The 13,084-nt window shown below is 38.7% G+C and overlaps 1 protein-coding gene across 4 annotated transcripts in view; it reads left to right on the top strand.

The window, feature by feature from the left end:
* The window catches only part of LOC140504744 (protein argonaute-4), a 44,761-nt gene that overhangs the window by 22,390 nt on the left and 9,287 nt on the right, over positions 1–13,084 (top strand). For all 4 annotated transcript variants that reach the window (XM_072610063.1, XM_072610066.1, XM_072610067.1 and 1 more), the window contains exons 13-15: positions 1,136–1,295; positions 11,967–12,282; positions 12,489–12,623. In XM_072610063.1, coding sequence (XP_072466164.1) covers positions 1,136–1,295; positions 11,967–12,282; positions 12,489–12,623 — 611 coding nt within the window. The remainder of the gene's footprint in view (positions 1–1,135; positions 1,296–11,966; positions 12,283–12,488; positions 12,624–13,084) is intronic.

The following is a 13,084-nucleotide window of genomic DNA, read 5'->3' as shown; positions in this document are numbered from 1 at the left end:
GCTGGTGCTCTATCTCTTGCACCATCTAATTGCCCCATTTTTTTTTTAACTGTATGGCAGGGATACATATAGTCTGTTGCTTATATGGTAAACCCGGAAGATGGTGAAAACAGATGAGGTTTTTATCTGTCTTTTCTCTATGACTTCACAGAGTTATTGGTAATTATCAACATTAGCGTCCACCTATTAGGATTATTGCCACTCCTTCTTAATTGTCCTTCCTCACTCCAGTGATGCCATAGTTATTTTCCTCATGTACATAAAAGATGGTATTACTGTTTTGCTCAAGACGCTTCACTGGCATTCTGCTCCCCACTGAATGAAGCTCCTTAGATTCGTTAGCCTGCCATTCAAGATTCTTGACAATCCAGAATTCCGTGGCACGTCTTCAGATTTCTCATATTACTCTCTTCTGTCCTTGAGTCATGCTGGGTTATAAGCTGTTCAGTAGGCAGATTTTGTACTTTCTTACCTCCATGTCTATGGGCTTCTTATACCAATACACTCACCCTGCCCTGTTCCTTTCTCTGCATTTAGAAATTCTACCCATTAGATAAGATAAAGCATTTATTAAGTTCTTATTGCTTCTTGTGTAGAAGCATTATGCTTTTAAACACTGGGAATATATGAAAAAGACAGTCCCTGTCCTCAAGGAGTATAAAGGGGGAGGACATTAAGTAGAAGGAGCTAGAAAGAGAGTGGGGAGTGCCATGTCAGAGGTGTGAGAAGGCCACTGGGATGGCAGGGGAATTCTCCAGAGGGTCAGGGGCTGATCCAGGTTGGAAGTGAGCATGACTAACTTGAATACTTGCTCATGTGGAAGTTCCAGGGAGCAACCTATCCTTTAGGACTCAGCTCAAATGGTACCTCTTCATGGAGACTTCTTTCCCCACTTAAAAAAAAAGAATGGTTTTTCCTTTCTGAGACCTCAATATTTTGGCAGCTTTTAAAGTTATTGAGGGGGGGAGGGGTGCACATGTATCTTTATTATATTGTAAATTTGACTAAAATAGGAACTGTATTCTATCTTTGTATCTTCCATCATCTGATATAGGAGTCTATACATAGTAAATGCATAATAAATAACTATTGAATTAGGAGAACTACCTAGCTTATTTTATTTGTTTGCTTTTAGCTGAAGTGAAACGAGTTGGTGATACCCTCTTAGGAATGGCCACTCAGTGTGTTCAGGTGAAAAATGTAGTAAAGACTTCACCCCAAACTCTCTCTAATCTCTGCCTGAAGATAAATGCGAAGCTTGGTGGAATTAACAATGTCCTTGTACCTCATCAAAGGTAAGACTCATTTTGAATCTCAGATTAGACTTTGAGTTGGAAGAAACCTTAGAGGTCATTTAAAAAATGATAAGCTGCCGAGATAATAAGTGATGTAGTAAATAGCAAAGCTGCAATTTGAACTCAAGTCCTCAGACTCTAAATTCAACTTTCTTTCATGGTACCTTGTGTTGAAAACCTGGATTTTTTCAACAAATTGTTGAACCTAAGACTATCAAACATGAGGAATAAACAGTCTAGTATAATGTGTAGAGGATCAAGCTAGTCGACAGGTGAGTCAGTTTTGCCAATAATTGCAATATTGGTTTAACCAGTTTGTTGAACCTCTTAGAACCTTAGTTTCTCCCATCTGTGATGCCTGCACTGCCTATATTAGAATTGAGAAGTCAAAAATGCTTTACAAATTGAAGGTGGTGGCATTGTGTAAAATATTTGGATAGTATGAAACCCCAGCCAAGAAATTAATATTCCATGATTTTGTTAGTTCCATATTCCCTATGACATGCATGACAGGTGAAAGCCTCTTTCCATACTTCTCTCAGGCCTGTATATTGGGCACACCCACCTCCACACTAGGTTTCTATGACCCCCCCATACAAGATCCTACCTGAACCAACAAGTGGAGGTCTTGGGATAGTATCTGATGTTTCAGGTACTGCCTTTTAGTAGGTCAGGATGGAGTGGTTGTTGGCTGCATATGAAGTAAAGTGCTTCATCATGGTGACAAAGTTTACAGTGGTTTCTTAGAAGCTGTACCAATAGAATACAAACACTGATAGGTTCTGCAGTGCTGACAGAGCGATGACAGCAATAAACCCATTTTCTGAGGATGGGCCTGGCTAACTGTGGAGAGGCTCATCACCCATAGACTGGTCCTTGCTGTTGCATTTTTGGTCATGTCAGCCAGGAAACAAATGAAACTACAAAATAGCCTTTAGTCCTTCTGCCTCCACAGTGACAGTGGCAGAAATGGGCAGGGGATATATTGTCACATTAAGTTACCTTTTGGTACTAAAAATGTGAGATCCCTGTCCAGTGATAAATAAACAAGCATTCTACTGAAGGACCTAAACTGTTCCTGTCTTGACATTCTTAATATAAACAAAGCCAGTAATCAGGTAAATGGAATGATGGCACTCAGGCTGTCCTTGAAGGGGAAAGTAAAGGAATTGGCTGGGTTAATTTTGTTGTGCATCCAAATGCAACCAAAGCACCATCGTATGTGACATTTGATCATTTCATTGCAGAACTCAGGATAAGATTTTGTTTTAAAAAAAATAGCTCTAGGAAAATAATTTTAGTCTATCAAACCAGTAAGCATTTATTAAGTGCTTAATATTTGCTCGGCCCTGTGCTGGTCATTGGAGATAACAAAGAAAAGCAAAAATACTGTTGTTGCCCTCAGAGCTCAGGTTCTACTGGGGGAGATAGCTATGGACATGCAGTACACTTACACAGTATGGAGGATAATCTTGGAGGGAACACACAAACAGCAAGGGAGACTGGGAAAAAGCCTCCTGAAATTAGGATTTGAGCTGAGTCCTGATGGAAAGCAAGAGAAATTCCGAGGTGGAGTTGAGGAGAGAGAGCATTCCAGAGACTTGGGGGACATCCAGTACCAAGGCACAAAGATGGGCGATGGAGAAACAAGTAGGCCATTAAGTGTGGAGAAGAAAAACATCTAAGGAGATTGAAAAAGTAGCAAAGAGCTAGATTGTAAAGGGCTTAAAATGCCAAACAGGATTTGCTGTTGTTTCCAGGATCACTAAGGTCACGAGGACCTATTAAACAAAGGGGTGACATGGTCAAGCTTGTATTTGAGGGAAATCCTTGACAGCTGAGTAGAAATGGGAGGAGGCAACCAATTAGAAAGCTATTGCAGTACCCCCAGGTTGGAGGTGATTACTGCCTGAACTGTGTGAGTGGAGAGAAAGGAATGTAAAGGAGAGATGCTGTGTAGTTAGAAATAACAAAATTTCACAATAGATTAGATATGTGGGGTGAGAGTGAAGAGTCAAAGACAGCAGCAAATTTTAAGTCACGTTGATTGTGGGAGGATGTTGGTGCCCTCACAAGTAACAAAAAAGCTGAGCAAAGAGGATTTGGAGGGAAAAGATAATGAGTTGTGTTTTGGACAAGTTGAGTGTGAGGTGCTTATGGAACATCCACTTCTGTGTGTTTAAAAGGCAATTGCTGATGTGGAGCTCAGGAGAGAGACTAGAACTAGATATGTAGATCTGGAATTATCTAAGTAGAGGTAACAGTTGAACCCATTGGAGCAGTGATGAAAGGGAGAAAATATATCAGATGATAGCTATAGGGGGTGACTGAATGAAGCAGGGCTTTTTTAAGCATAAGAGAAACATGGGCACATTTGTTGGCAAGAAGGAAGGAGTCAGTAGAAAGAGATTGAAGAATAAGGAGTTAATGGGGGACAGTCTACTGGAAAAGATGGAAATAAGGGGACATGTTAAGAGAGAGGGCCACCGCTTCATGAGAGATAGTAATGAAGATAGGATTAGAGTTAGTTCCTGGTACAAAGTAGGCACTTGATAAATGTTTGTGGATGAGAAGATTTCTGAGTCACATGAGATGAGAATGAAAGAGGGAGCTCTTGGCAAACAGCCCTGTTTTTTGGTAAAATGTGAGGTAAGTTCTTCAGCTAAAGAGAGTAGGGATAGGGGATATGGAGAGAGGCTTGAAGAGGGTTGGAAAGGTTTGAAAAAGCTGCTGTGGTACGTAGGATAGCCGTTCACATGGAGAGATTTTAAAAGACTGCATTGCTACAGGAAGGGCTCGTTTGAATTGATGAAACGTAAGTCTTTAGTGGATCAGATATCTGTTGCAGGGGAGGTAAAATTCTGTAAAAAAAAAAAAAACTTGATAAAAAACCTTTTGCTAATTAAGGGGTTAACTAAATTTATTGTATTGTATTTTGCTACTCATTAACACCAGTGAAAAGAAACCAACAAAAAATATGTGGGAAAATCTAATTGAAGAGTCAAAAAAGGAGAAGAGGCTAAAGACTACCCTTATGCCTCACACCTGTGTATTATGTGGTTTCTCCAAGAGTTGAGATGCATTAGATGTGACAGGTACCAAATAACGTAGCAAAAAATGAAATGAATATTATTTTAACAGTAAACTGGTTTATTGTAGGAGTCTTTGTGTGCTTTCAGACTACTTGTTTTTGAATGTATAACTATAAATCCGCTGGCCAGGGGAACTAAGGTGCCCTCTTCCACTAAGGGCTCCATGGGGACTGCATTCAGTCCTGAGGGAGCTTGGCCTTTAAAGCTCAGACTTTTTCTTATCTCAAACACTTTATATGTTCCTTCATGTGAGAGCAATGGTGGGATGATGGAGAAAGGAATTACTTAAATCTTAGGTTAACACAAGCCTGGCATCTCTCCCAAAAGAAAGGTATTGAGTGTGAATGGTAGGTAAGGAATAGGACTATTATTTTCCTCTCCACAAAAAATATTAATATTCCTAGAATACAAAAAACTCATAAGTGTACATTGACTGACTTGAATACAGTAAATAATCCATAGTCTTTATTATACTCTCCTAGGAGGTTAATATTCAAAACATCAAAACATTAAATACATTGGGCACTGCTGAATAGTCATTTTATCTGAACCTCAGCTCTGTATTTCTCCAGTAAGTTCTTTGAGGTCTCTCTCTTCTGGAATGCTGTTTAGTGTTTTCAGATCATCATCCTCGTGGCAGTCATCTCCAAGAAGAATACAGTTACAAAGAACTCTTTTGGCTGCCAATCACTTCTGACTGCAAAGCCCATGAAGCTTCAGAAGTTCATCTCCATGCATGCTACATGGGTTTGCTCCAATCCTATCTCAACTACGTGTAACAAAGGTCAAAATAGAGAAAGGAATAAAAATGAGAAAAACTTAATATGTAATGTAATTCCATTCTGACCAATTTAAAGAAGTTGTTCTGGCCCCCAGAAATAGGAATGAATATAAATATTGATAACAATTTCTTAAAGAAGGTTAACTGGTTTTAGCTGATTGCCATAAAAGGAAAAAGAAAAGCTGAGAAAATTTAATCAAGTCCTTCATCTCGATGCGAGCCAAGAGATATGACAATCAAGGTCAATTCTAATTTGTAACATAAATTAATCTTCAAAATATTACAGAAAAAAATCTTATGGAGAAATGACTTCCAGTCAAGTTAGTCACCCAATTCCCTCATACCTCCTTTATCAAAACCCTGAAATTCACACAAGATTGAATAATGTTCAAGCAATGCAGTGAGAAATTTCACTAAGGGATATATTCCATCCTAGAACTGCACAAGAAATTAGGGAACAGCCTACAAGCAAGAGGTAAGGTACCTTTTCCCCTGACCTCCAGCAAAGGCAACACCAATACCTCCTAGCTTGACCAAAGATAAGACATGTATAGCTTACAGAGTTCTGTGCCCCTTGGCAACAAGAGCAGAGAGCCCCAAAGATCTAGGGCAGAAGCAAAGTGTCAGCAGGGGACAAAGCTTGGCTCTAGAACAAACCTGAATAGCTGCAGAGGTGAGTAAATCAAAGAAAACACCGTGCAGTTTAAAAAATTATTGCAGATCTGATTGTGTAACAATTGCAAGCAGAGACTCAAAGAAAAAAATATGAATTTTCCAAAAAGACTACATGAACTCTCCATGAAGGGATAGGGCAAGAAATAAAAATGAAAATAACAGCTCTTTAAGGAAAGAACTGGAAAGAAAATAAATATCTTAGAAGAGTGGTAAGCCTTACTCAAGAAAGGGAATTCTTGAAAACTAGAATGAACCAAATAGAAATTAGTGTCTCTATGAGACAGCAAAAGATTTAAAAATAGAAGAAATTGTAAGATATCATGTATCAAAAACAATAGACCAAGGAGAGGTCATTTAAGAATCAATGGTCTCTGAAAAACAGTTTTTTTCTAAAAGCCTGGACCATATGTTTCCAGAAATCATAAATGGAAACTGTCCAGAGCTATTAAAACCAGATGGCAAAGTAAAGATGAAAAAGATTTCCCAATCATATCCTAAAAGGAATTCCAAAATAAAAAAATACCGGAAATGCCAAAAATCCCAAGTTCCCCAGTACGTCCATAAAGGACTAGAAGTAACAAGGAATTGTAGTCAGGATCACACAGGACTTGCCAATTTCTACTAAACAGAGTAACACTTGGAATACAGTAGTTCAAAAGGTAAAGACTCACAACCAAGAATAACTTGCCTTGCAATGCTGAATATGATCCTACTGGGAAGTGTACTCTTTAATGGTACGTAAGACTAAAGAATTTCTGATGAAAAAACCAGAATTGACTAAGACTTTTGAAATAGCAGTACAAGTCCAGAGAAACCTAGAAATGGAAATTTATCTAAATACTTGGAAGTAGCTGTACAGTGATATAGGGCCAGCATTCGAATGGGGGAAGACAAACACATGTCCCTTCAGAACCTTAATTCTTCCAAGTGTGTTGAAGCTGAACAAGAAGAACAGAAGACCAGGGTGTGGGAGTTTTAAGAAGACAAAGACAAGAAAGGAGGAGGAGGAGAACTGAACTTGCCATTTCTTATAGTTAGTATGACTAAGAAAAGTATAACAATGTGGAGGAAGGAATAGAGGCATGAACCTCTTATCTACAACAGACAAAAGAAGGTTGAACATGCACCTGCTGCACAGAATTTGATGGAGAAATGCATCAAACTCACCAGGGAAATACATGGCTTTGGGGAGCAGAGTTAAGGGAAGAACAGTCACAAGCAAAACAGTCTTCCTGATTCTGAAAGGGGTGAGGGGCAGATAACTAGAATCCAAGGGAGCTGCTTTAGCCATGTGAGGAATGGCTGAAGAAATTGTCTTATATTAATATATAATGGAATAGTAACGGAACATAAAAATAATTTTTAAAAAATTTAAGAGAATCCTAGGTAGTATGATTTGACTGAGTGTAGTTATTGGAAGCAGAGCAGTTTCTACAAGGACAACAACCCTGTTAAGAAAAGCAACTTTGAAAGATGTAAAAATTCTGATCAAAGCATTGATTTGCTATGCATGTTTCCAGAGCGTCTGTGAAGAAGCATGACACAGACCTCATGATAGAGAGATGAGACACAAGGTAAAGAGACACATTTTTTGGATAAGACCAGGGTATAGATTCATTTTGCTTGACTATACATAAATGTTTACAGAGGTTTGGGGAGTTTTTTTGCCTTTCTCTAGGTATTTTGGAGGATAGAGGGAATAGTAGCATTACCCCAGATAAATAGTAGGGGAACTATTATAACATTTTTTAGGATGCACAAAAGAGAATGAAAAGCATTTCAGAAAGAAGCTCAGAGAAAGAGGACAATTTTGAAAATGTGTAAAATTTTTTTAAAATGTAATGGTATGAAATGGAGTGACAGTTTGCTTTATGACTGCAGGAAAAGATTCCATTTTGGTGTTCAGAATTTTAAAATCTAGTTTTAAAAAATCTTATGGAGAAATCAAAAAGTTACAATTAGTATTTCTTCATAAAACAACAAGCAGTGGAGAGGGAAAACCAAGCCTAAAGGAAGGTTGGAAAAGAGACCTAAAGAAAATCATCCCAGTGGCTTTTGAAGATTAAATTGGGAGAACAACAAACAGATGAGAAGATTTTTTAAAAAGAACCCTAAAGATTTTTACAACCAACTCTTTTTCAGCATTGAGGACAATGGAGCCACCACATTTTCACATCACAGTCCCAGGTGTGTTGGAAGAGGAAGTAGAAATGGCATTGAAGAAAACAAAGATAGGAAGAGGAACTAGACTAGAACAAGTTTGCCAGAGGAGTCTTTGAGGGATTGATTCGCAGGGTATCTGAAAGAGAGAGTGATACCACAAACATGAAAAAAAAATCTCAACTTAACATTAGCAAAGAAAAGGCAACCAAGAGAATATCATATCTTCTGTCCCACATACCTACTTTCCCACTTAAATTATTTTGGGAATAATTTATACATTATAAGTATAAGAAGGGAACGGGCAGGCTACTATAGACAGTATTCTGCAATAGGCCCTATATTTACATTCACACAATTCCCTGAAGGATGCAGAACATTTATTGGGTATAAAAAGGCATGCGATTCAGTAGAGCAGAGCACTGCCTTAAGTCTTTCCTCTAACAAAGGATTCCCCCATTCTTGAATTAGGATCTTACCAGGTTCTTTGAAGAATTTTTTTTTCCAACCCTCTGATCATTCATGAAGGTATAAAGCAGGGGGATGTCTACTTCACAAAGATATGCATTTGCTAGTGTCATGGAGGATGTCCAATACAGGCTCTAAATGGAAGTAGAATTTTATGTAGATGGCAAGGTCTTCCAGATGCTTCTGTTTGTAGATGATATTTTGAAGATTTCATCAAAGTCCCTGACATGGCAGAGATTCCCAAATGAGTTCTTTAATCACTTGAAAAGGAGTGGCTCAATTCTCCATACAGGAACAAACCTACGTGACTGAAGAATGTCTGTCATCTTAACTCTTGTATTTGCTTGGATGCAGAATGAACAGCTCGCAAAACTTGTCCATCAGGTCCCTTGGGCAGCTAGTAATTGGGCAGTGAATTACTGCTTTAACAAAATTACAGGGGTTTTAATGACTCTAGACTTCTTCCTGAAACAAAGTCCCATCTTTTTAATGCCTTTCTTCTTCTGGTAATATTGTATGACATTGAATCATAGCAAATCACAGTCTCTAAAGAATTGGAGTTGAGAGTCACTTAAAGGGCAACAGAGAGGTATATGATAGGTGTATATGGTGGGCTGCAGAACATTACAAATGAAGAGTTGTGCAGAAGAATCAGCATAAAAGATATCTTTAGATAAATGTATGATGAGGGGGAAAGATGGTGCCAGTCATATAGTAAAAGGGAAGGATCTCCAAAGGACAGCCCACATACTTCATAAAAGGCAGCATATTGCAGTGAATAATAGTACGCTAGATTGGGAATCAGATAGGCCTAAGTTCAAAGCCCAACTCTCAGTGCTATTAGCTTTGTGATCCTGCAGAAGTCACTTAACCTCTCTGAGCCTCAGTTTCCTCATCTGTAAAATAAAGTTAATAGCACACAACACATAAAGGTGTTGTGAGATTCAGATATGTAAAACACTTTGCAAACTTTAAAGTGCTGTGCTGATGTTATCTGTAATGTCACAGGGAAACTAGAAACACCCTTCTTTCCCTGTGGCATGTTAAGGGAGTCCCTTTGGTAGAGTTACAGGAGGATGCAAACAAGTATTGCATAGATGGGCAGGCATGTCTAGCTGCAGGTCACATTGTTGCAGTGTGTCCACATTGATGAGATCACAGGACCATCAATGTAAGGTACTAGATAGAGGGTGAAATTGATTGCTTTCCCATAAGGCTATGTGACTAAATCCTGTATTTTTGAGCATGTGTGAGACTATAAAGGTCACAGATTCTGAGAAGTTATCTTAGAAATCTTATCCAGACTTCAACAAGGATACTATCTTTGATCCATCAACATGATCCTCCTTTTCCCCACTGAAGTCTTAGCCTCTATCCTGTGATCACCCTGCGCTCTGGTAGTTTAGCTTAGCCTCATCTGATCTGGGTCCAGGGATCCATAGCACTTCCTGGGCATTTCCACACCATGGTACCACACCTACCCTACCCTATTTCCCAGCTCTCCTTTATGTGTTGTCTTTCTCATTAGAATGTTAACTCCATGAAGCCATGGACTATCTTACTGGTATTTGTATCCCCTGTGCCTAACAGTTTCTGGTATATGTTAAGCACTTTATACATTCTTTAGCTGTCTATCTAGAATATCCCCCTAGATTGATCATCTAGCCCTTACTTGAAAACTTCAGCTAACAGGGAAAAGCTTCCTTCCTGTCTCCCAAGAACGCTCATTCCACTTTTTGACAGTTCTGATTATTAGGAAGTGCTTCCTTTAATATAGTAACTAAATCTGGATCTCTAAAACTCCCAACTGTTGCTCTTTCATGTGACAGCCTTTCATATACTTCAAGCTGACTATTGTATACCCCTCCAGTCTCTTTGGCTCCCTGAATCTTAAACGAATGATCCTTCTAACCATATTTATAATGTATAGGCAGTGTGATATAATAGAATGTTTGCTAGAATTGAAGTTAGGAGAAAGACTCAAGTTAGAATCCCTCTTCTGACAATTATTTAACTGCATGACCTTGAACAAGACATCTAACCCCTCCAGGTTTCAATGTCATCAGCTGTAAAATGGGGATAATGATGTATGTACAATGTCAATTTCACAAAGTAGGGGTTCTGATCAGAAGAGAAAATTAGATAAAATGCTTTGTAAACCTTAAGCATTATATAAACATCAGCTCTTTATATGATAAGGATATTCAGGTTTTTCTCCATTAAAAATAAAACTTGGGATTGCACGCCATCTCGGGGAGGGACTGGGGAGGGAAGAGGGAGGGGAAAAAAATCGAAGATATATGAAAGTGATTGTAGAACACCAAAAACAAAATAATTTTAAAAAATAAAGTGAGCTGAAAAAATTTTTAAAAATTAAAAAAAATAAAACTTGGATATCTGATAAAGTGAGGAATTTGCAATGCTTTATCAATTCCGTATGTGGAAATTACATACAAGTAGCCTCAAACCCCACCTATAGAGTCTAAGAACTTAAAAAAAGTACATATTTTACATTTACTTCCTTGGTACTCTGTACTATAGCAAGTGTCAGCAACTAGTCATTTTCTGAATACATCCTGTGATTTATTCCTTTTTGGACTTTTGCTTTTGCCATTCCTCCCCATTCTTGAAATACCCTCCAGCCTCCTATCTACCTCCACTGTCCTTCCACATACACACATACACCCTGAAATACCGTTTATCCATAAACTTCCTTGATTCCCTTCCTTGACCCTGTCTCCCCAAAAAAGCTCCCCAAACATCCTCACCTTTGAACTTAACCTAAAATTTCTTTGTTTATTCCTTATACATGTTTGTTCACATGTATAAGGATGCATATGTATGCATGCCACTTACCTTAGATCATCAGTTCCTTGAGGACAGGTATCCTATCTTACTCTTCTTGATTTCAGCTCAGTAAACTTTTATCAGATTCCTAATCTATGTAAGGTTTTCCTGTAGTACTTGCTCAATAAATGTTGAAGTTTAAAGGTTTGGGTATCTCTTTACTAGATATGCCTAAAGATAGAGAAATGAGCTCAGCAAAAATAAATGATTCTTCCTGAATCTCAACATTTAGAAAAAGTTCAGAAATAATAAAAATCTCTTGACTCCAGTTCAAAGCTCTGTCGATAGGGTGCCCAACAGATCTCAGCTCTTTGACATCAGTCGTAGAAATCTGAATCTAAGTGAAGAGAGAAGCAGTTGCTTAGGAAAATCTTTCCTGGTCGCATAGACAGTTGAGTTTCAGAGTGGGTGATAGGCCCAAAGTGTACCTTCCCTCCCTGCTCCTATAGGAATACTATATTCTAGTCACAGACTATGTTGTATAGGTACTCACTGGAGCCTTGGGGTATCCATATCAAGTTTACAAAGCAGTGATCCATATCTTACCATCTATAAATTAATTGTACTTCAATTGCTTCAGTAACTTGCTGAGTATAATCTTTATCTTTCATGTGTGAATGAATGAAACATCTCTTTAAATATGAACAGGCCCTCAGTATTCCAGCAACCTGTCATTTTTCTGGGAGCAGATGTTACTCACCCTCCTGCTGGAGATGGGAAGAAGCCCTCTATTGCTGCAGTGGTTGGTAGCATGGATGGACACCCCAGCCGATACTGTGCTACAGTGCGAGTACAGACTTCTCGCCAGGAGACCTCCCAGGATCTTCTTTACAGCCAGGAGGTGATCCAAGACTTGACTAATATGGTTCGAGAACTTCTCATCCAGTTCTACAAATCTACACGCTTCAAGCCCACTCGCATCATTTATTACCGTGGAGGAGTCTCTGAAGGACAAATGAAGCAGGTGTCCCTCAGTTTTTACTGTTAGAGTTTGGAAGGTGGCCTGTTCTTGGAGAGAGTTCTGATGCTTTTCCCTGCCTATCATCCTCTTCCCTCCTTCCCCCCACTCCCCACCCCCAGCAGTGTGGGAAATTTGACCCCCATTTAAATCATACCTAAGTAAAGATATGAAGATTCTCATCTAAACATAGCTAACTTTCTAATTTCTAGGTAGCTTGGCCAGAATTAATAGCAATTCGGAAGGCATGTATTAGCTTGGAGGAAGACTATCGCCCAGGTATAACATACATCGTTGTGCAGAAAAGGCATCACACTCGACTCTTCTGTGCAGACAAAACAGAAAGGGTAAGGAATTACAGGGAAAACTGTGGCATGTTGTAAGAGGGTTGTTGTCTAACAAAATGCCATTTAACTCTTGTTACCTTTGAAATTTTATTTTCCGTGTTGTTCTCTCCTAGGTATTGTGATGAGTATTGTGCATATAAATCCATAGCATTTATGAAAATCTAAATCTAACTTTTCATTGCTCAAGATGAATAAGTAAATAACTTGAAACACTTAGTTCATCTCATATATTGATTGGCCCAGCTCACAAGGTTGGAGATTTGTATTGGGAGAATAACAGATGTAGGCTTATAGAGATTTTCTGATTGGTAAAATGTTGGGTAGCCACAAACATTGGCAGCACTGTGACAGAACAGAAGGTCTTCACACAGAATGCTTGTAAGTTCTCATCATGGCTTACTTCCATTACTTCCTGCTGATACCTTTTGGGTAGGTTGAGGGTGGGAAGTAAGGGAGGACTG

This window comes from Notamacropus eugenii, chromosome 5, assembly GCF_028372415.1.
Source record: "Notamacropus eugenii isolate mMacEug1 chromosome 5, mMacEug1.pri_v2, whole genome shotgun sequence".
NCBI classification, from domain to species: Eukaryota; Metazoa; Chordata; class Mammalia; order Diprotodontia; family Macropodidae; genus Notamacropus; species Notamacropus eugenii.
This window is presented reverse-complemented; position numbering and strand designations above follow the sequence as displayed.